Raw genomic sequence first — 23327 nt, forward strand, 5'->3', positions numbered from 1 at the left:
TTAAAATGGAATTGTACTGCAGATGGGTTTTTCTTTTCTCTGACCCATGTTTTAAATCCAGTATTTAAGTACTGTGAACTGTTAGCATAAGTATGGTTCTAATGTCAGTGATTCAAGTTAATAGTTCTTTAACTGCACTGGGCGATTTCATGGTCATTCTTTTTTCTTCCCCACCCAAAAGAAGGGAGTTGTTTTTTCTTTCCCCTTTTTTCTTTCTAGGGGTTTATTACACAGATGATCTTTCTGTTCAAATACAGGGCCATAAAGGTGAAACTCTCTTGAGTTAATCAAAACTCCAAGTGGATACAAGAGCTTATCTTTTGGTGTATATCTGCATAGGAGCAGATGTATAGCCTAACGTTCCTCATCTGTAGCCCTCCAGCCCTCCTCTTTTTTGCTATTTTATGTCTATCTGAAAATTAAAATAGCCCAGGATAATAGTCTGTCACTGTTCTACAAAGTCGCATGCACGCGTGCGGCGCTGCATTAATAATAATAATAATAATAATGAGTAATTTGAAAATAAGTATTTCCTGAAAGTGGGATTTCAGAGGCAGCAACAACTTGAGAGCAATACCAGTGAGAAAATGACCTGCAATTTAGTTATGATGGGGTGAAGCAATTAGCTTCCTGAAATTCATTCTTCCTTGTGTATTATGTAGTAATTACTGCTGCAGTTCTCCCTGGGGCATTGAGTGCCAGTAGGACAGTTGAGCCGTTGTGAAATGCCATCTGCAGTGGATCAGACAAGTCTCATTGTCTCTTTTGCTTTAGCTATCTGCAGCAGTTGCCAGACTGGGATGGCTGTACTGCTGAATTACGTAGTTTCTAAGCCCAGAAGTTCAGAGCAGAACTGTTGGCTGTTTGGCTGTTTGGTTATGTGTACTAGGCACATGTCTAATGCCTTTGTCTAGACATGTTATTGACAAAGGCTCTGTAGATGAACACTGTACTGCTATATTTATTATATTATGAAGTATTTGAAATACTGTCCAGCTTACTGCACAGTTTCTTAGGTAGGTAATTATGATACAGAAGATAGTTATGTAATACATTCTGCGTACTTTTGTGTAGAAGTATATTCTGTATTTTTAGTAATTTTGCATAGGTTTATGCTTATGAAAAAGTTTGTGGGACAGTGTTTTTCAACCAAAACATAGGAGTAGCAGAAAATGAAAGTTTGACTTGTTAAACAGTGACATAAGAGACCACTTTGCAGTTTTCTTTGTCATAGTTTCTGCTTGGGAAATGTTTGAAGTATGGATATATACTTTGGATCAGATTAGCTCTTAAAATGCCAGGCAGTGGCAGGTGGACAGCTGACTGACAAGTACGTTTGTACTTGTAAGCATGTGCCTCTTGTTCTATGTGGCAAATGCGGTATTGATGCTTTCTAATATGCTGAGCTTGTGGACGTGCTGCAACTGTGCTTGGTAGCTTATTCTGCTTTTGCTCTATAATAGCTGAGAAGCTTTTGGTGGTGTTTATATTACAGTAACTAAAACTGTGTGTTTGACAGCCATGAGGAACTCTATTCCAGTCGTCCGTATGGAGCACTTGATTCTGGCTTCAATAGTGTGGACAGCGGAGACAAAAGATGGTCAGGGAATGAAGTAAGTGTTGCAGCTTTATTTTTGTTGAGTGCACTATTGTACGGGAAAGAGAACTAGTAAGTATACATCTGGAAGCACATTCAATAGGTAACATGTATATGCTAGTGTGCAGGTTGCCTTGAGCCAAAATTATTTGTTGTTCTATTGGAGAAAAACAAGCATAATTTTATATGGGATGGACAAAGTTGGAAATAGAGAAATGTATAAAACAGTGCATGACAGATTAATTTACTGGGGCATAAAAGATGAGAAAAATGGGGTTCCTCATTTAAAAAAAAGCTTATAACTGTATCATATTACAGTGTTGAGTCAACTACACTCACTCATGAGTAGTTGTTTCAATAAGATAAATCTGAACATGAAAATTAAGCTTCAAAAATCAGATGGAAATTTCATCTTCTTTCTTTGCAGCTTGTTTCAAATGTTAAAATTTGTTTGCCATTTAGAAGCAGGAAAATGGGATCTCTTAGCAAGGAGACTGTCAATTATTCTTCCCAGGAAGAAGTTCCCTTTTCCTCTTGGGACAACTAGAAAAGGCACTAACCAAGACCTAAAGTGTTTCAGTGAGCTATACTCCATATGCCTGCTTGCACTGCTAGCCTGTTTTTTGAGAGGGTTCTAATAGTTTCCATCGTGGGATGTTTTCAGGCACTTGCAGATATTGCAAACAAAACTGTAGGCAAGCTGTTTTTTTAAGAAAGCTTAAATATATGTTTTTTAAAAACAATACACTATAGCTGTATTTTGCTTTATTAGTGTTAGTGTATTGCTTTGTTAGTGTTTTGTAGGTGCAAAACAGGACAGTTGAAGTAAAAACACAAATCAAGAGGTAGTAGCTTACAAGATGATGTTTCTGAAGAAAAGTGTTTCTTGACTTCACTGTTTGTTTTCTAAAGCCAACAGATGAGTTCTCAGATCTCCCTTTACGTGTGGCAGAGATCACTAAAGAACAGAGACTGCGAAGAGAAAGTCAGTATCAAGAAAACCGAGGGAGCACGGTCATAACTAATGGTGGAGGTAAATAGCGATCTTTGGCTAACAATATTTATTGTCATCATTATTAAAGTTCCAGAATATTTGCTATAAATAGTACATTGTCTAAAGAGGAAGAAAAGAGAAAGACCTAGGTGGAATTATACAAAAACACTGTTGTGTAAACAGTGTAAAAACACTATTGTATTAAGGATGTTACAAGGCAAAATCAAATAGCATCAGAATTAGGATTATCTGGGAAACATTGTGTCCGCTTCTGCATATGTGCTATGTTAAAGTCTCCAACTGCTTCAAACGGTATTTTGGAATCTTGAATTTCAGTGCATGGAGTTTTGCTGCTTGAGCTACTGGGAGAATTTTACAGCAGTGGTAACTTGTAAGTGCTCTGTGCCAACTGCTGTTGGAACGGGATGAGCAATTTTGTCAGGGAATTTCATATTTCCAAGTAGCAAAAGTGCCTCATTCAGCAGTCTTGGGTTTTAATCCAAACATGCAAGCCATCTAGGAGGGACTGGTATTTGTGAGTGACATTGCTTTTTTGCACCTTCTCAATTGGTTGTCCTGCAGTCTTACAGTAGCACCCTCATATTTGTTCGAGAGGTGATAGCGCTTTCCATGTTTCTTGATCTCTGCAGTTCTTCTCCATTTTAACTTCCAATAATTTGCTGCTACCACTGTCTCTTTTTGTTTGTATGTCCCAGTTTTAGCATTCTTCCAGGTTTGTTTTTTTCAGTCATTCCCTCTTCTCCATTTTTCTGCACTACTTATTATTAGATCTCATCCCCATATACTTTGATTAATTTTTCTTCTTTCTCAGCTTCTCCCTGTTTTCCATTTCTTCTAATGGCTACAATTCATATTCCCTATCTGAGTGTCACTCTTCCCAGCTACTTTTAATCTTCCATGCCCACCTCCCACTTCTTCTCTCTTCCCTCCTCCTCACCCTCTTCGTCTTTTGCCATCTTCTTTTCTTGGTCTTACTCTTCTCTGCCACAATATTTTGTTTTCTTTGCCACCTTCTAGAAATATCTGAAACTTCTTGGTTGACTCACTCTTTTACACATTAACAGACAAAACATTCAGTTCAAACAGTTAAATTCTGGCAAAGTTAGAAGAATTGAAGACACGGTGTCATGGGAAGCTCTGGACAGCCTTAATAACAGGTAGTGCTGCCAGCTCCTCCTCCAAGACTAACTTTATTTTGTTCTTTGGGTTTTGTACACTAGGGATTTCAAAATGCCTCACTAGTCTTTTAAGATGGAGCACGGTCAGTTCATGAGTAGGAGTATCTCAGAGGGGCACAAGCCGTAGCATGTGGCTGTAAGTGATCCAGGAGATCCTTTCCTATTTTGTGTTCTTAACACAGATACTAATGTCCTTCACCCTCTACTGTATTATTATTATTATTATTACTATTTAAGTTTAGTAAGCAAGGCTGGAAAGAAGGGGGGTTTTGTTTTGGTTTGGTTTGTTGGGGTTTTTTTAAGATTTGAAACTGAGATGGAGGTTTAATGAAGCCAAAGTATATAGGAATGCTGTTTTGGATGGTTGTAGTAGCAGAGGAGGTGGCTTTGGCAGTAACAGTTGCTAGATTGTGTGGTGAGGCAAAGAGAGGTCTGTTTTAGACAAGCAGGAAGGGGGCGGGGGAGTAGAAAAAGAATGTCTGCAAGAGAGTCTGGAGCAAGTTTGGGGAGAGTTTTAAGAAAGCTCTAGTGCTCAGAAAGGGAGCTTATGCTTTCCCCTGCATCCCCAGCACAGTGTTTTTCAGTAGGGTAGTTTGCTCAGTGTCATGACTCTCAGAACCCCTGGGCAGAATGTGTAAAAAGCAGTGACAAGTGAAAAAATTGCCCTACATAATATCGCCCACACAAGGGAAAATCAATACTAGCCAAACTGTGCTGTTTCTTGCTCTCATTTCAGTGGTTCCTAATTTCTTTCTTCATTCCTCTTTTTAAAATAAAACTGCAGGTGCTTTTATATTGTTTTAGAGGGGTTTTGTTGCTTTCTGTACTGTCCTTCGTTATTTCCACATACACTTTTTATATTTATTGCATTTGCATCCAGATAACTTGGACATGCTGCCCTGTTTGTTGTTGTACTAGTAAAAATAGTAGAAGTATCTGTCATATCCGTTCTAATTTTTCTGACAGAGATGAATTGGAACCAAGAGGAATTATTCAAAATGTACACGAATCATTGTACAGTCTTGGTGTTAGCTGACAGATTTTGATGGATATTTTTCGGTATTGAAAAAAAATCACAGTATTTACTTTACTTTTTCAGTCACCGCAAAAGGATCTGCGGCCAGCAATATAAAACTACGTGCTTGATACATGTTTCTCCTTGCTTTTTGAAAAGCATAAATTTTATCATTATTTCAAAAATTGATGTTTAACAAATGTTAGTGGGCCTGGCAAAATCCAGAGCTTTTAGGCTGAGCTTTCCCAGACGGAAGAAAAACAGTAGGGCCTTAGTTCCTGACATTGCTTTTTTGTTGGGTTTTTTCCTTTCCTGTTGGTTATCTAATTATGGGTGTTTTCTTTGTGTTATGTATGTCAAGTGGAACATGATCTCGATCAGATCGACTATATTGATAGCTGTGCCACAGAAGAGGAGGAGGAAGAGGTGAGGCAACCCAAGTGCATGGACTCAGACAGCCTCAGCTCACAATTCATGGCATATATTGACCAGCGGCGAATCTCTAATGAGGTGGTGCTTTTACTTAAATTAGTTAAATTCATACGCCCCAGGAAAGCCTTTGTAATGGTATTAATGCTTCTTGTCCTCAGAGGTTTTCTTTGGTGGTTTTTTTTTTTTAATTTTAAAAAAAATAGGTCTGAACTGGAGGAAGAACACAGTGTTGTGCTCTGTGGAGGGTCAGAGCTGGAGCGTTAAGCTGCTCCCAAGTGCCCGTTGGGATATGTGGAATAAGTCTAAAGCAGCCACACTGTTTTCCTGTCATGTGGGTTCTTGCAAGCTTGTGCTTTAGGCATATGTGAAGTAAATGGTTTTTCCAAAGGAGTGCTGTCTTCAAAAAACTTTGAAGTTGATGCTTCCAACTGGTAATTGGTGATATCTAGAAAATTGTTAACATTTACTTGGTGGTACTGAATATATACTGACTTTCTCAAGGGAAGAATGTTGATTGTTATCAGTGTAAAGATTTAGTACAGGAATTTTGCAACTCCATTAATTTGGCTGTTCATGCTGATTATAAGTTATTTGCCAGTAAACTCAATGTCTTGAGCATCCATTTTAAGTTTAGAGTAACTTAAATTTTCAGACTTTTCAGAAAGCCTACTCTTTGCAGAGAACGATTTCTTTCTCTCTTACTGTTGAGCAAGACTCTGAACCCACAGGTACAGACTTGGTTATGTATATAGTCACCTTTCTGAACAAAAACCGCCCTCTGTAGTTTCAGATAAATCTGGCATGAAACTGTTTTCAGTCAGTAAAAGTATACAGTTGAATGAACAGTAAGTAAAATTATTACTAAACAGGTTAGACAGTTCTCCGGACAGCTTTTTACAAACATCTAGAAACAGGTGTGAGTAACTCTGGACATTGCCCTGTCTTCTCTCACAGAAAAAAGAAAAAAAAAAAAATTATTTTATTTTTTATTTTATTTTTATTTTTTTATTTATGAGGCAAACTTAGCATATACTATCCTAATAATAGCTGCTTTTATTGATTGCTTACTGTATCCAAATGATGTCCTGGTGCAGACAAGGGCAATGATTCCAGTAAAGTTACTGTCACTTTTCTTTAGCTCATGTCATTTCGTTGCTTTCTAGCTATGCAAGAATTAGTGTGCACTTTAATAAAATTCAGTAGAGTTGCTCTGAAATTGTATGAATTGCCAAAACTGGAAGGTGCCTTTGTTCCAGTTGTTGCAGCCACTGCTGTGAACACATGGAGAAAACTGTTCCCTGTTAATTCATTTGGATGGTACACTTTTGGAGAGTGTCCTTAGAAATTGATCCTATAGAAAGAAACAGATTTTCAGCCACATAGTGTTTCCTTCTGTGTTCTGTCAGTCTTAATTAATACCTATGTACACAGCGATACAGTTCAGTGGCTCACTGTACATACTACATGAATAACCTGTCTGAGATCTTTGTGGTTGATATGCTTAAACAGTACCTATTATGCTGCGATTCAAATGCACCCTTTCAAAGTTTGGTGTGTATTTTGTCCACTTTATATTACTGTTTACTGTGTTTAAAATCAGTGACACAGATATGAGAGGTGCATTCATTTTGCAGATCTCATAAATTAAATATCAAATCACAAAAGCTGATGCCACTTGAAGCATAGGCACAAGAGCAAAACTCAGACAAGGCAACTATTGGCAATACGGCCCAAGAACTCTTTGCTGTAGATAGTGAAAAGGCATTGATCAACATCAAAAAAGCTGTTCATAGGGATCTATCTGTTCATAAAAATTAAACTGTTTTCTTTTAACTGAAGCAGTAGTTTCTCTAAAAAGACAATCCAAAAGACTTAGGAACACTAACTCTATGCAATATGGCAACATGCATACAGGCATGAGTGAAAATTGGCAAGTTAATCTTGAGAAGTTTCCATTTTCCTACATTAAAATAACACCAAGGGCAATATGTCTCTATTCCCAATGGGATAAATGATTCCATAGCTCAAATTAAGCCTAAGGTGTTCTCACTCATCCCCTGTTTTGCTTTCTTAGTCCCTCTGTGACCTGTCTTCAGGGCATCATAAAAGACCATCAGCTATTGTATCCTGTATTTCTGAGAATCCAGACTGCATTGCTGTACACTTGTATATACATTCTTCGGAGCTTAGCTCTACATTTCTTCTAAGTGACATTAATTATTTTCTACCTACATGTACTTCTTTGCACAGTTCTTAATAGTGGAGGTTTTTAAACACTTAAATTTATCAGTAGGCATATTTAATCTTGAAACTAAAGTTTATTTAAATTGGAGGAAAAAATAAAAGTGAGCTTGCCTAGTTGGAAATGAACATCCCTGAGTTGTGTTTTGGGGTTCTTTGTCAGGTATTTTGAATACCAGTAGTTACAAATGTTGCTCCACAAAGAGATTCTTTGACATTTATGTACAGTTTTCTAAATAAGTTGCTAACTTAGTCTTGTGTGTTATGTTGCTTAGGGCTCAGCGGTAAAGCCTGTATCCATCAGAGAATTTCAGAGAACAGAGGATACAAGACGATATTTACATCAAAACAGGTAAGAATATGTGGTAACAGTAATTTTATCCAAAGTTTCATGATGAATGCAGAGCGCATATGTAATGAATGTGTTTAGGAAATGACATTGTTTTCTGTTGCTTAACCAGAAATGTGCACGGCACTTTATTTATAAATTATTGCTCCAGATTAGGAATTTGTATTCTAATAATGGCAGTGACCAAAAGGCTTGGCTGTTCTAGGCCAGTGCTTGGCTTTAAATTGGTTGGGTAAAGAAATCTGCCAAATTAAAGAGTATACTTTTAACCTGATTTAATATCTGCTTTTCATGATTTAATTTGTGCCTTGATTAAATAGTTGACTTAAGCTATATTACATAAAGGACAGAAGGGATAAACGTGCTTGTAGTGCAGGTTTAGGGGAAGCATAGAGAGTTACTATGGAGTATTTGATGTGCTGTGAGGTCACATTCTTGGTTGACTCTTGGTAGCTGTAGTACTGTGGGGGTTTAGTTTAATTTAAAATATGCTTCTCTGTGCCATAATCATGAGCTTACATCAGGGGAAGAAGGGATAGAATGGGAGTCAGTGCTGAAAAGAGGCCGCTTAGTTTAACGAGGTAGACTTTTTGAATTATGTCCATACTCTTTAATGATTACTTGGCTTATTGGAGGGAATGCTTATCTGTAACATATGGGTCAGAGTTGGACAGAATATAAATGAGGTGGTTAGGTTTGAGAAAAGACTTTTGAGTGTCTAGTTAAAAGAACAGAAGATAAGCAATTGTATAGCTTCTTGCTAATGGAACTAAAATCAAAATTGATAGAACCTTTAATATGCCATTGAAGCATTTCAGTATTCTGTGGAGTGAAAGTGAATGTGCAAGGACTCAGCAGAAAACCAGCTCAATTGTACTAGGAATGTTAAAAAAAAAAAAAAAAAAAAGACAACTGCTAGCTGTAAGTATGTCATTACTTAAGCTGTCAGTAGAAATTAATTTTTAATGGCATTCTAAAATGGTATTGAAAGAGAAAATGAAATCAAGAATACTGTGTAAATTTTTCCAGAGTTATGGCAGCATTTTAATAGGCATTTTGTAATGTGCAGTAAATGTGCAGATACGGTAGCTGTACTGATACAAAGGAGGGTAACTCCTTCAGCATATATCAGCATTCCTTATCCTGTAGTGTCTACAGGTAAGGCATAAAATAATACAGCAGTCTGACGTGTTCTCCCCTGTCATGGTTTAACCCCAGCCAGCAACTAAGCACCACACAGCTGCTCCTTGCACTCCTCCCCCTCCCAGTGGGATGGGGAGGAGAATCGGGGAAAAAAGGTAAAACTCGTGGGTTGAGATAAGAACAGTTTAATAACTAAAGTAAAATATAATACTAACAACCATAGTAATGAAATATAATAATAATAATTGTAATGAAAAGGAATGTAACCAAAAAAAGGAAAAAAAAAAGAAATAAAACTCAAGGGGAAAAAACCAAAACAGTGATCACAATGCAATTGCTCACCACCCACTGACCGATGCCCAAGCAGCGATCCGCCCATCCCAGCCAACTCCCCCCAGTTTATATACTGGGCATGACATTCTATGGTATGGAATATCCCTTTGGCTAGTTCGGGTCAGCTGTCCTGGCTGTGCCCCCTCCCAGCTTCTTGTGCACCTCCTCGCTAGCAGAACATGGGAAACTGAAAAGTCATTGACTTAGGATAAGCGCTACTTAGCAACAACTAAAACATCAGCATGTTATCAACATTATTCTCACACTAAATCCAAAACACAGCACTGTACCAGCTACTAAGAAGAAAATTAACTCTATCCCAGCCGAAACCAGGACATCCCCAAATAAAGTGAGTGCTTTTGGTTTGAAAGACTGACTTGTTTGTTTGTTTGTTTGTTTTTCTATTGGAACATTTGTGGTCAACATGGAAATAATTAGACTTTACAAACACTGGATGCCATGACATATCTGAAGGAAATAAGAGAAGGCTAGTTAGCCAGGAGAGAGCTGCTGTTTACATAGACATTTTTTAATGATAAAGGAAGTTGTAGTTCACTAGGGTATCCAGTGTTTTCAAAATTTAACTTAAGGATGGCAGCAGATCTTCATGCAGAAGTAGTTAATCAACGATCTAAATGAATTGTAGCTTATTCATATTATGCTGCAGCAGAGTGAAATTCTTAGTGAGGCACTAAAAACAGGTCACATTGTTATTGCCTTCAAAATTGTGTAAAAACAGCCATATGACAATGAGTAATTTTTTATATTTTAAGCTTGTATTAGTCAAATACTTCATCTGTGGCAACCACAAGCTGTAAACTGCTTCCACAATAATTCTGTGCAAATGCCTTGGCAGGCAGCCTCATTTTTTTCTTCAGCATGCTGGAGCCATTAAAACTCTTAGAGTTGGATGTAATGCAGACTTCATCTCAAGAGTACTTACATTAGTTGATTCAATTCAGTAAATACAGTTTGTGCCTCTGGACAAACTGTGGTGCACTCCTGATGCAACAAAGCTGTGTGTACTCTGGTCTTAATATGCTTCTTGGCACTCAGTCGAACCCAGTCCTGTCCGTTCAAAACAGCACAGTAATGGAATTGTCATGTGCATCAGTGCTAATTTAAGTAACAGAGGAGACCTGTAGCATATCGGTCTTCCACATCTCTTAAGCTTCTCCATGCAGAATAGGTAGTATGTCTACACACAGGCAGCAGGACTGACATTTTTTGGAAATGCATTGGTAGGTGTGTCTCTATTCCATAGTTGTCCCAGGAGCGAAGGTTCTAGCAAAGAACTGACTGTAAAATTTCTATTTTATTGTTGATATGATGGATAAGAGACAGATTGGTTATTGTGTTTACCTTGTGACTTTGATGGCATGTATCACTGACAGTTAGGAAGTTATCACTTGATTGGTGAGGTGAGCAGATTTGTTCTGAAAATATCAGAGGGTGCTAATGTTTAAAAATAATTCTGTTCTTTCCAGAGCAGAATAAGGCCTACAATAACCAGAATATAGTCTTAAAAGAGAGATTCCATCTTTCCTTATTTTGAAATCATTGTTAATTAAGCAAGTTACGTTTATTTAGTTGTGAACTGCAGTAGTTGTGATCTGACTTGGTAGCACAACATGATTTCTTTAGTCATCCTAAATTTCACCTTTGTGGTTATCTGAAGCTAATTTTCTAGGCAGTTACTCTTAGAAAAACAGCTGTAATCTAGAGGAGAATTCATCTGACAGTAGTTTATATGCATCAGTGGCCAATCCCCCTTCCCCCTGGTGTTTACCTGCAGGGATACTGATGAATTACGAAGACCTGAAACTCTAAATTTGATGCAGGACAGAGAGCATCACCAAGTACTAAGGAGTTATGTGGACAGGACAGAGAGGTAGGGAAAAGAAACATACAGTTTCTACTGACTAATTTTATTCCCCTCCCCCAGATAACCATAGTACCCAGTTCCTTTAAATGAAGATCATCTGAAGAGTTCCTGGATTGGTTACTTAACCAGCTCTTAGGGAATGGGTATAAAGTACTGAGTATCTCAATGTAATAAGCCAAATGTACAATCCCATTGGTACATCTTGAGCTGTAGAAAAATTTTATCACAATTCAGGAGAAGAGAGAGAAATGACTGCACAAAATCTGTCATGCACAATAAGTTAAATTGTTATCGCAGCAGTTGGTTTAACAGCTTTGCTTACTAAACAGTTACTCTTCTAATTTGATTAGATACTTGTGTGTCGCTGACAACTCATGAAAATTTTTTTATATTTAAGATAAAAAGTATAGTTACTCTCTGTTTTTCCATTTGTCAGACCCCCGGCTGATTCACCTTACTTTCTCTCTCTATCAAGTCACCACAGTCAGGTAACACATTGAACTCTACTATTTTATTCTTTTGGATGAGTTTGATGCAAAACCAAACTGATGTTAGCCATAAGATATGGACTGTTTCTCCATAACCCATCTGTTTTACCCTGTGTAGCTCTGTCTTTACAGCCTGGTGCACTGTTTTGTTCCAGGTGCCAAATACAGATCCCGAGCTGCACCGCAGGCACATAGAGCGTACCCGTCGGGAGGCCCAGCTAGCAGCGCTTCAGTACGAGGAGGAGAGGATGCGAACAAAACAGATTCAGAGGGAAGCTGTCCTTGACTTTGTTAAGGTACTTCCTTTTAGTACCTACTTGATACTTCATCTTTTCTGAATCCCGTAATGAAAATTAATTGCCAAGATCATTAATACTTGTATGTTAGACTCTCGGGCATGCATGGCACTTTATAAAGAAAATGGAGAAATAGCATTTAAGTCCATTCAGTGTTGGTGCTGTAGCTTAATATAGACAAAACTAGAACTGGGGAGGAAGACGGAAGAGATTTACACAAAATATGATTGTTGCAAAGAATTCTGTTTTTACATAGTCTGCCTCATTCTCTCAATTTTTCATTTGCATAGATGTGACAGGATTGGTATAAGAAAGAAAGGGTCTTTATTTGAGAAGGCATAGAGGCAATTTAATTTTGAAGACAAATTTGGCAGCGAAGAAAGCAATCGTACGTACAAGAAGATAATGTTGCCTAAACTATTTTGGTATTTTATGATGCATAAATAAGTTACGTCCAGGTAAAGCACAGGTGCAAATTTATAATCATCAGATACTCCATGGACACTGCGTCTTCGCTTTCTCTTTCACTGCAGTCAATATGGAGTAGTCTGCTGCTTAACATGCAAACTTGTTTATATGCTAGTTGACTTAAATTTATTTTACTGTTTATTGCTCTGGAGACCTACCCAAATCTTGCCATCACAAATTGAAGAAATGTTACAGTTAATATTTTGGGCTTAGGGTGGTCTGCAGAGAGGAAAAGAATGTTTTATTGCATTTATTAGTTAGTTTAGAAAAAGGTTTTTAGCTGCCTGAAACTAGGCTTTTCATTAGCACCAATTAATCTCAGGCCCCTGGCAATGTTTTGTAGAAAAGCTGCTTTTATTAAAGATTCAGCTCAGTCTTTCACTTAAAGACTTTAGTTATTTAGCGTGCATTTTGTTTATTGAGCCTTTTGGTGTTTTTGGTTTTGGTTGGTTTTTTTTCTTCTGTTGCCTTTGTTATTCATGAGCACTTTATTCTCAATTAAATTCCCCCCTTGGGTTATATTTTGGGTTTATTATGCATCTTTAATATGCAAAAACAATTTGGGGTTTTTGTTTTCATATGGAATAAAGGTTGGTTTTTTACTAATAATATCAGTGAAGTTTCAGCTCAGTGGAAACTTGCAATTTCCCCAGTGCATGTTTCATTTAAAAACTAAGACTCCTTGTGTTTTAAAACACTTCTAAATTACACTGTTTTGTTCTAAGCTTTTGTTTCCCTGTCACATTCCTTTAAATTGGTCTTTCATTCTTCCTTTTTCTCTATAGCAAAAAGCATCCTTAAGTCCTCAGAAGCAAAGTCCTCTGGATAGTGAGGTAAGAGTCCAATAAGAGTATTACTAGGGATGTCAGCACCTGAATTCTTAGCTCTCTCCATCAGAGATATTTTCCTGATTGTGGAGAACTCTGCAGGACTGGGTTATAGCATAGTTTTTTCACACTTATTATTAAGCCTTGGGTTGGGTTTTTTTTGCTTATGGGACCAGCCTAATATTTCCTTCTGTTCATGTAGATTGCCTGTCCGAGTGTGGTGTTTTATTGTTTCTTGTATGTTTTCTAAGTTCTATACAGAAAATACATTTCATATTCCATTTTAAGATGCTCCTTGTGAGCAGTACAGTTTACTTTCTAACAGGAGTATTCAGACAAGTTATTGTGTTGTAGTCATCCTTCATTGATCAGTTTTCTCCTAATTTCCTATCATTAGATCACCAGTTATCCCAGAAAGATTAAGCATTAGAATTTTGAGGGCTATCAGAAAAAGAAATAAATAAATTTTTAAAAAGTTTTCTTCTAGCATAGTTTTATAATCAAAACCAGTAAGTCAGTAGGGAACACAAATCATACAAGGCTCAGTCTTCTAGAATATACAGAGCTGAGCCAATGACATCTGTTCGCTCTCTGCATCAGATTTCTGCATAGTAATAGCTCTTCCACTGCTTGCCATCCCCACTTTCCTCCAGAGGAAGATAATTCACTTGGCAGTGCTAATCAGATCAAAACTTTTAATAATATAATGAATATAAATAGTTCTTTAGCAGCATTTTCCAGCTAACTCTTTTTTTGTTAGAAAATTACCGAAACATGGGGTAATTGAAATAGTTTTTGCTCCTTTTCTTTCTTAATGTTCTTCTGTTCTTAATTTATTCTTTAAAGGGTCCTTTGTTCTACCACAGTAAGAACTGTGAATACATAGTTGTCTGTATTTGCTTGAGACAACACAGAAAGCAGAATAATTCATTCCTTAAGTAATACGAATACACTATAATTCATGGGTCATGTGGCTATATATTCCTACAGTTCCATATACCTTATGGATTTTTTAAAAAAGCCTCACAATGCTATAAACAAGCAGTACATGCTCCAAAATGTCTGTCTGTTCACATACCGTGTGTTTCTGACATTCTGTGTGTTTCTGACATTACTCCATCTCTCCCACCTCCCAGTGTCCCTTTCCATCCAGAAGGTCTCAGCATACTGATGATAGTGCCTTGTTAGTGGTAAGATCCTGCACGTAATGGCCTTTTTATGTGGCAGATTCTAGAGCATAGAAATAACAACGTTATGATTGTCTCAGATTAGACCAACTATTTTAGAGCTAATCTAAATAGCATAAAACATGACCATCTTCTTTGAAAAGTAGCTTAGCTGTGAACTTTAATATTATGAATATGTTGATACTTGTACTGTCAGCCATTTGTTAATAATATAGTGATGTTTTTCCACAAAATAATTAAGCTTATCTTTTGCTGAAAGCAGAAGAAAATTACTGATAGTAAAGAACAGCTTCTAAAATTAAAGTTTCACCTCTAGTTGTTCTGGTTTGATTTCTTTTCCATTTAGCTTGCTTCCTAATTGATGTGCTCTTCAGTGTCAAGTAAGCAATTTTCATGCTTCGAGTACAGCCTTCTGCTTTAACTTGTCTGCATCCTGCACATGGTGGTTCGAAATACGTAGTATCTTGGTAACCATATTATAGCACAGGGAAAAACTGCTCTACATATCAATGCTACAAATCATGAAATATTCCTCATACCTTTTTATCGTTTATCGATGAAGATATCTTAAAAATAATCTATTTTGAACACTTAGCAAAAATAAAAACATTTATATACTTAATTCATGTTTTATGCTATTTCTTCCTTTATGGCATCTTGGCGATGTAGCATAATTAAAGAATATAATTAATGCCATAATCCATGTCTATAAAAGAAAAATACACCTGATTTGCCTGCTGTTGCATGACTGCATGCCTGGGATTTATTTTCTTAATTCATGTGCTTCCATTATCTGCCTAAATTTTCTTTAGGCAGTGCTCTCGGTTAGAATATCTCTCTCCAGAACATGTTGGTCAAGACATTTACTGTCTCTTTATTCATACTTTTTGGTTTTCCTGCTTTCACATGACTAGCACTGTGTGGGAGAGAAAGAAAACTTAATAATATTAGAGAGAGATTTAATGATCATGCATGTGCCTGTTTAGAGAAATCACAATCAATTAGCATACAAAAATGTGCTTTCATATTTAGATAATAAGAAACAGGAGAATAGCCGTGGTTTGGGTTAAGTGTTGATGCTCTGTTGTCAGTGATTTCATCTTTGGAATGTATTTTAAAGATACCTTTAAGGACCCCATTTCTATTTGATTATGTGATCCCATGACTTTTGTTGTAAATTAATACATAGAATTTTACATGACATGACTTGGAATTTTCAGAAATTATTTTGAAACTGGCTTCCATTGCTGTTTGTTTCCTTTGTGTCTTTAACCAAGTTACGTCCCTGCACTTCACAAAAAAGTGGCCAGGCTGGTAAGGAAAGATTGAACTAGATTTGAAAGCAATCATTTCTCTGTTCATTTTTCTTTTGATTCCTTGCTCTTTTCAGGAGCACTAAACTATAGTAGTATATGAAATAACTGGGTTTTCTGAACTGCTGAAGTATGATCTGCAGCTCTATTTTGTAGTGGAAATACACATTGTGTCTAATGATGACATATGCCAGGGCAGCTGTTTCTGGCAATTATTGTAACTGGAACATTAAGCCCAGGCTAGCTCATGAATTTGTAGCATTTTCGTTTCCACAAATGCATTTTGTATGGTAAAAACTTGTTCAACAACAAGGAAATGTTCATTAGTTTGCTTGAAAGAAAAAAAAAAAAAGTCTGTCGTAAGAGTTGAAATTACTTTTGCCTTTTTATATTCTATTGCATTTCATTTGACATTTTCCCTGTCCTTATGGATTTGAAATTTAGCTAGGTCTAATTCCTGAGGATGTTTTTTTCCTCCACCAAACTACAGAGGCATTTCATATCAAAATTCTATTTGCTAATGGCAGTTTTCAGTAAACATTTTCCATTTACATAGTTTCCTCTCTGTCTTTTTCTGTCTCTGCATAAAGACTGCATGCAGTAGTGTAAACTTTACCTTACAAAACTTTTGGACATTGAAATTTGCAGATAGGTTAGTTTAAAAAAAAAATTTAAAAAATTTAAAAAAAAAAAGTTCTGCTAGATTTTCCACTGATTGTTCTAGCTTTAGGGTGTGGAAAGAACACTTTGTGACAAAAGAGGAGAATATTACATAGAGGTATAGTAAAAGATCTTTTTTTCAGCATTTGCCTTGTTACATCAGAGCTCTCTAAACTGAGCAGTTGCTTTGCTTTTGCTCCAAACACTGTTTTCAGCTCAGATATAAGGAAAAGATTAAAAAAGTAGTAAGTCTAATATGTAGTTAGAAAGCAAGTGAGCTTTCTTTTATTTTACTACTTCCCTCTTCTGGTATTGTTACTGCTTTTAAAAAAAAAAATTCTTAAAACCAGAATTTAAGTTATGAATCTCCTTTTTTAAATCTTACATCATGTTTCTTTTGGTCTTCTCCTTGTTGTCTTTTATCACTAACTAAAATGTATTCACATTGCACAGGTTACTCTGATGGTTCCCTTCTGTTTGTAAACAATTTCAGGACCATCTGTTTGAACTCACAAAATGACTACCCATACTTGCTATGAATGTTAATAGTTCGGTTTAGTTGTATGTTTCTTCTACATACCTGTGATTAGAAGTGAAGTGGAGTTTGGCTGTAGTACTTCATTGCACACTGTGGTGGATTTCTTTGTGTTGACTTGTAATAGCCAGACTAACTAAAATGTTGCTGAAGAAATGTAATCACTGGCCTCTCTGAGAAAATGTGCTGTATGCCTCAAAGTTTTATATTAGTCATATCCTGCTTGCTCTTCTGACAAGGGTAGTCCCATTCGTTACAATTGAGATTATTTGTTGAGATAGTGTCAAAGCTTCAGACTTGGCTAATGATTTCAGCCTTGATTGCTTATGAATCTCATTTTTCCCCAAATATCTTCTTGCTTTCTCCCATACTGTCACTTACAAGGTGAGTACTATGGAAGGGAAAAAAAACCCAAAACACCCTCTCAAACTGCTGCTCAATTTCTCTGTTGTGAAGTTCGTGAAATACTTGATAAGCATCAGGCAGCTGGTGTGACCTCTTCCTTTCATAACCTTTGTGTCATTGCTGCCTTGTGCTCCCTTCGTTGCGTTGTGTTTTCTTGTAGTCTCAAACATGGCCTGAGGCCATCGTGTTACTGTTAGCACATGGGATCTCTGAAACATTTTAAGTTAAGGCTTTTAGGCACCAGTGTGTTACAAATAATAATGGTATGGGTAAAGTAAGCAGGACTTGAATTATGCTCACTTGTACCCTGGAATTTTCTCTCAGACCGTTGGCATCCATTTGTATATTCAAACGTTTAATAATCAAATTCCCTTAAAATATCCTTATTTGGTTCGTGCAGAGTTCTGGATGGGCTCTGCTTTGGCAGTCCCTGTATCTACAGTTGTTTCTGGCGCAGGGAGGTTTCTCTGACCTCAGTGCTAGACCTAGAGGCCAAGTGCGGCATGTGCAGTAGGGTGTTCTAAGTCTGAATTGCAGCATCCTGGTTCCTTTTGTATTGCGGCTACCTTTTCTTACAGTTGTTCTTTGCCTCACTTCTTCCTTTCTTCCCTCTCTTTCTTTCCTTGCTGTCCCTGACAGAATGGCTTTGAGCCTCTCTTTGTGTTTGAGATTGACAGTAACACCAATACCATTAAAAGAAGGCCAGGGACTCGCAAACAGGTGAAGAGCATGCAGTGTGTTGCTGTTGTGATTGTCCTACCCTGTGGTGTGCCGTGTTCCCCTTCCCTTCGCCCGCTGCTGGGTACGTGGATTGTGACAGCTTCTTGTTAGTCTGCGTCAAGGTTGTCTTGCCCTTTTCATACAGGAATAAACAGTTATGTTAATGTTACACACCGCCTACTTCTGTTTTATTTTACTGTTCTCATATACCAGCTAATGTTTTGCTTAAGTGATATTTTGAAACTCTTTAAAACAAAACAAAAAAAAGAAACCCAGGGTTTTTGCTCTGCACTGCTGTGGAGAAAGAGGCTGTCTTTGAGGATCAGCTGTTAAGTCTGCATAGGGCCTAAAGATGTTTGTATGTAAGGCTTACCCTGAGTATAACCTCTTCTTCTAGTCCTTCCTGGCTGTACTGTGCTGAAGTGGTAGAATAGTTGCAAATAGTTTTAAATACTAACACTCCCAAGTGTGTCGTTCACATCTGTAGAGTTTGTAGGTGTCATTTGGTGTTCTTTTCCTGTGCTGAACTGCCACTTTGCTATTTGAATTCTGTTTCAGAAAGTATAGTTTCATTCTTGAGCCATTCAGGCCTCAAATGTTAATGTTTTGATTGTGCTTCCAATAAGACACAGAATTTGGCCTTCTAGACCCACCTGTCAGTGACAGATTGGCATGCTGAAGCTCCTGTTGTGTAAACATGAAAAGTTGTTTATTTGTTTGGTTTTCATATTGGTTATAATTGAAATTTGGCTGCACTTTATTTGACAACACTGTAAATCTTCACACTGACATCTTCCCCGAGAGCTAGATTCCACCCACGGAATCTTATTTACTTTGTGTGTAATTCACTGTGTCAGACACAAAGTGTGTATTCTTGAGCCCATTAGATGTGGGTTTCTCTGATTTTACAAAGTTGATAGGAAAATAACGTACTAAAAATGCATAACATACTTGAAACATGAAAAAGAAAGCTATTTATTTTGAATAGTGGCTCAGAATGAACTGTTGTAGGGTAAAATTTCCTTTTGTCTAATGGCATAGGTTTTACATTAGGTGTTACTAAAGAAGCTTTTGCCTCACTTACTGTTCTTACTTCTGCTTTTGATGTCACTGTGTTGGGTGTAAAGGAAACATTGCACCTCCCAAGCTTGTTATCCAGAAAGTTCAGGAGGGTAGGAAGGCTTTAACTGTAGTTCAGCGAGTGTGTATCTGTTGCGTGTTGAGCGTTGCTGAGAATGCGATAATGAGCACCTCTTCCTTTTTAACTTGTCTACTGCATTCTGCCTTTGTGCATGACCTGTCAGCTGTTTGCTAACACTGCTACTGCCTTCTCTTTCTTCCTGCATTCAGTCACTCTCAGGGTTGAATCAAGAAAGCTGTGCTACTACCCTGCCTAATGCCTCTACCTTCAGTCCTGTCAAGGTATCTCTTGCTATTATCATTCACCAGTAAAGCCAACAAAAAACTCTTGGATCCACACATCTGTTTTAACAGGTGTTAGTCTGTCAGCTTCTAATCAAAAGTTCAGGTAGGGTATGAATCCGATTTACCTGATTAAACTGTGGTAGATATTACCTCATCTTAGCTTTAGGCTGTGTCTACAGGAGGCCTAAGCTATAAAAACATGGTAACCAGTCTCTGCTCCGAGGGATTCTTGGTTGTCTTTGATGTTGCTTTTTCTGTACAAGATTATTTACTCTTGACCAAGTTGAGTTCATCAAAAGTACTCTTGTTGTATTCTTTACCAGCTTACTTTTGAATACAGATATCCTATATTTCTTTCTCTTCTGTCGAAACTGCTATACTGAATGCATTCATCACAAGAAATCATTAGTCTGTGTAAGCACTGTAATAAAACCAGTGTGTTTCACCGGGGAGAGTGATGTTCAGTAAATAGCAGTTTTGCATTAGCAAAGGTGTCGAAGAGCTGTGTCCTTATCGGTGCTGCTGTAGTGCAAGTTCTGCATGTTATTTAATTATCTGTTTTTCTGTGTCCCCTTTGCAAAGAATACTTTGAAAGTTTTGGTTGGAAGGAAGAGTAAGCAAAGATCTGTCATTGCACAGTCAGTGCTGTTTCATTATTCTTTTTCCTCAGAAAAAAGCAATTGTGTCATTTCTGCAAAAGAAAAAGCTTTGTCACTTTATGCAGAGATGAGACTTGGGGAACAACATACTGTGTTTTTTCACATTTCTGTTTTTTTCAGAAACACATTTAGATCCTCCAAAGGATGGAGCCTTTTTTAAAACGCAGCTAATTAAAATGTAGTCACAGGTTTTCCAGATTAGGACCATTTATACTCTTCTGCTTTTTTGTCCACAGAGTGATGACAGATCTACCATCTCCCCCGGCTCACCTACCACTCAGACAGGTAACAGGGAAAGGAAGAAAAATTTCTGAAAAATAAGATCAAAATGGCTGCTTGCTTATTTGTACTATGAAGAGAAGGGAGCATATGTTCCCATCTCTGTATGTGGCACTGCTGTGTTTGAGAATTTCCCCAGTTATTTGGGTCCCCTTAGAAACACATGAGGGAAGAGACAACAGGGGTGAAGCATGTCCTCAGGCAGAGCATAGGGTTTGGCTGTTTTAGGCCTTCATACAGGCTTTGGCACACAGATGCATTCACCAACAGTCAGAACAGTTGTTGGAATTGGTATGTGGAATGTGCTTTGCATGCAAGTGTCTTTGGAAGTGCCTTTTCCTGCTCTGTGCTTTTATCATGCATGGCTGTAATTTATTTTGTCATTATTATATTAAAATTTTTGTTTTGTTCTTTTTAATTACCACATTGCTGAACTCATTTCCTATTTAATCTCTAACCGTTTCCTTCTTCCTCCTTTCCTTTCCTGTGCCTTTCCACATTTGTTTAGTCCACCTTTCCCCTCCATATCCTGGCCATGCAGCCCCGCCTTCCCATAGAAACCCTTCCCAGCGACCTGAGAGTTTCCTTTTCCGAGCAGCTGTCAGGGATGAAGCAAACAAAGGTAGGTTATATAGCTCAGAAATTAGCTAGTTTTGCTACGTTTTATTAACATCTGCATTACCTAGGTTTTGCACTGTTCTGTTACTTCAGGTCATTATCATCAAACTACTTTTAGTGTTCCATTTGTAGACATATGCGTGAATAAGCAATTTTTTATTTAGAGCTGTCAAATATTCTTTTGTCATATTTGTGGAAATGTGGGAATTTCTTCTTCCTGGTCTGTGCTTACACCTAAAAAGATACCAAGGAAATGCCACAAAAGCCTTCAACAACTGATGAAGGCAGCTTGATAAATTTTGCATTGCACAGTAGCACACAACAAAATTGCAGTTTCTGTAGGAAGACTGAACGGTTTCAACATACTCCATGCAGCAAAACTTTTTCCTCCTTTGTGAATGATTATTATCCAACAGAAAGAACAGAATCTAAACAGAAAGAAAAATGTGTTAAAGAACACCTCATTTAGATTAGTAGATCATTAGTTTGATTAATAATGAAATGAAAGATTCATGAAAAGGAATGCACTGTACCCATTCTGGAACCTTGTGTGTGCATGTATAGTACAGCAGTGAAGGACAATCAGCCAAACCGTGCTTAGTGATTTTTCTTTCCTTCATGCTGCTTTTTTAGCTGTTACTTCATCTTCTACCCGTGCCTTGTCTCCTGCTAATGATTCTGCAGACCCTAGAGTAAGACAAAACTCCAAACAGCGAGAGGAGGAGCTGGAGCTAATAGAGCAGCTACGTAAGGTAAGTGCTGCCAGGAGCCAGTATGTGGACATCTTAGTAGATGTATTGCATGCACCCTGCTAAATCTGTCCTTGTGTTTTGGACTGATTTCACTGAACCAATGTGGTGTACAGTTGACCAAAATTAAATGGCGTTGTACAGCCTAAGTGGTTCTTTCAGATGGATGCAGTGGTGTTCACTTTGTTTTTTGTGGTGGATAAAGTCAGCTTCAAATTCTGTAAAATAAACTGTGCTGACTCCTCCTTCTGAGTGTCCGGTCATCTCTGCTTTTAAAATGTATGTGTGCTTTCTTTCTTCTTTATCAGCCTTCACACTTGTAAGGAACTCCCTGGGAAGTTGCCTCACTGTCTTCCTTTTAATCTCTTTTTTAAAACTCCTCTTTGCTGTAAAGCCCACAGAAAAGCAGATGGAATGCAGAGACTACTGCCAGTCATGCTGACAGCATGGTTTCCTTGTGTGCTCTGGATCCATCTATTGATTCTTGCCTTATCCTTAGTTAAGCGCAGAACATCTGAGGCACAAATATTCCTTATACTCGTGCTTTTTGTCTGTTCAGGGTCACCACACTCCTGGTTTATGCCTGGGTACAATGACAATACACATGAATATTGAAAATGCCGCATGGCGTTAAGGTACTGCTCTGCTTTGCCCCAGACTTGTTTCTGGAGAGCATGAAGGGATTCCTTGAGGTGCTTTAATTAATTGTTTGAACTTTCCCAAGAAATAAGAATTCCTACTTGTTAAAGTTGATTTTAAAAGCCATAAGCATCCAGATGGACAGAGAGAATTCCTTTTCTTTGTAAATTTCAAAGTAAGGACAATCTCCTTTCTCTAAAAGGAGAAAGTTATCTTAAATAAAACAAAACAAAACTTGATGCTGTTTGCAGAGCCTCTCTTCTGTTATCTCAGAATGCTTCGTATGTAGTCTGTCTCTTGTTCTGCTTCCCAGGTAAGCTTAAATCTTTTTTTTTTTTTTTTTTTTAATACTTAAAAAAATTTAGATACAGCATGACAACTCAGTGAAATTCACACAGCATTTGAAAGAAGATTAAAAGCCTGAATTGAATTTTTATTCATTCCCTTACACAGATGCTAACTACCTCATTTTTTTAAAACTATTTATGCCAAGTAGATCGGGTTTTTCTTTACAGGCAAAAATGTTGTCTTGACTTTTGTTATCTATGTTGTCCTCCAACCCACAAAGACAATTATTTTCACTTCCCTTGGCTGAACCATTCTCTGAGAATACATAGGATTAGGAATACTGTTCCTAGACCCTGATTTCCGTTATTTTTGAATAATGGTTGTATTAGTCCCCTGTGCTGTACAATGAAAACTGTTCATCATTGAGCTCAATTGCTCCCAGATCATGGTCAGCTCTGGGCCACAGTAGTGCGCAAAGCTTTCCTTGATGTTATTCAGAAAGCTGTTTGGAAATGTCATGAGGATGGACAGAGAGTTGTTAATGCAAGCACTCTGCCTCTTATAAAATGTTCTGCATAATAAA

The 23327-nt window shown here is 37.4% G+C and overlaps 1 protein-coding gene across 1 annotated transcript in view; it reads left to right on the forward strand.

Moving 5' to 3' along the window:
- LRCH3 (leucine rich repeats and calponin homology domain containing 3) overlaps positions 1 to 23327 on the forward strand; it is a 64067-nt gene that overhangs the window by 35733 nt on the left and 5007 nt on the right. Inside the window, exons 7-20 of the mRNA XM_050902470.1 lie at positions 1520 to 1613; positions 2510 to 2630; positions 5167 to 5315; positions 7754 to 7830; positions 11099 to 11194; positions 11625 to 11676; positions 11832 to 11972; positions 13226 to 13273; positions 14404 to 14457; positions 18007 to 18087; positions 19438 to 19509; positions 20408 to 20456; positions 20959 to 21072; positions 21702 to 21820. Of these exons, the coding sequence (XP_050758427.1) occupies positions 1520 to 1613; positions 2510 to 2630; positions 5167 to 5315; positions 7754 to 7830; positions 11099 to 11194; positions 11625 to 11676; positions 11832 to 11972; positions 13226 to 13273; positions 14404 to 14457; positions 18007 to 18087; positions 19438 to 19509; positions 20408 to 20456; positions 20959 to 21072; positions 21702 to 21820 (1267 nt within the window). The remainder of the gene's footprint in view (positions 1 to 1519; positions 1614 to 2509; positions 2631 to 5166; positions 5316 to 7753; positions 7831 to 11098; positions 11195 to 11624; positions 11677 to 11831; positions 11973 to 13225; positions 13274 to 14403; positions 14458 to 18006; positions 18088 to 19437; positions 19510 to 20407; positions 20457 to 20958; positions 21073 to 21701; positions 21821 to 23327) is intronic.

The sequence above is a fragment of the Gymnogyps californianus genome, chromosome 10 (genome assembly GCF_018139145.2).
Source record: "Gymnogyps californianus isolate 813 chromosome 10, ASM1813914v2, whole genome shotgun sequence".
NCBI lineage: Eukaryota > Metazoa > Chordata > Aves > Accipitriformes > Cathartidae > Gymnogyps > Gymnogyps californianus.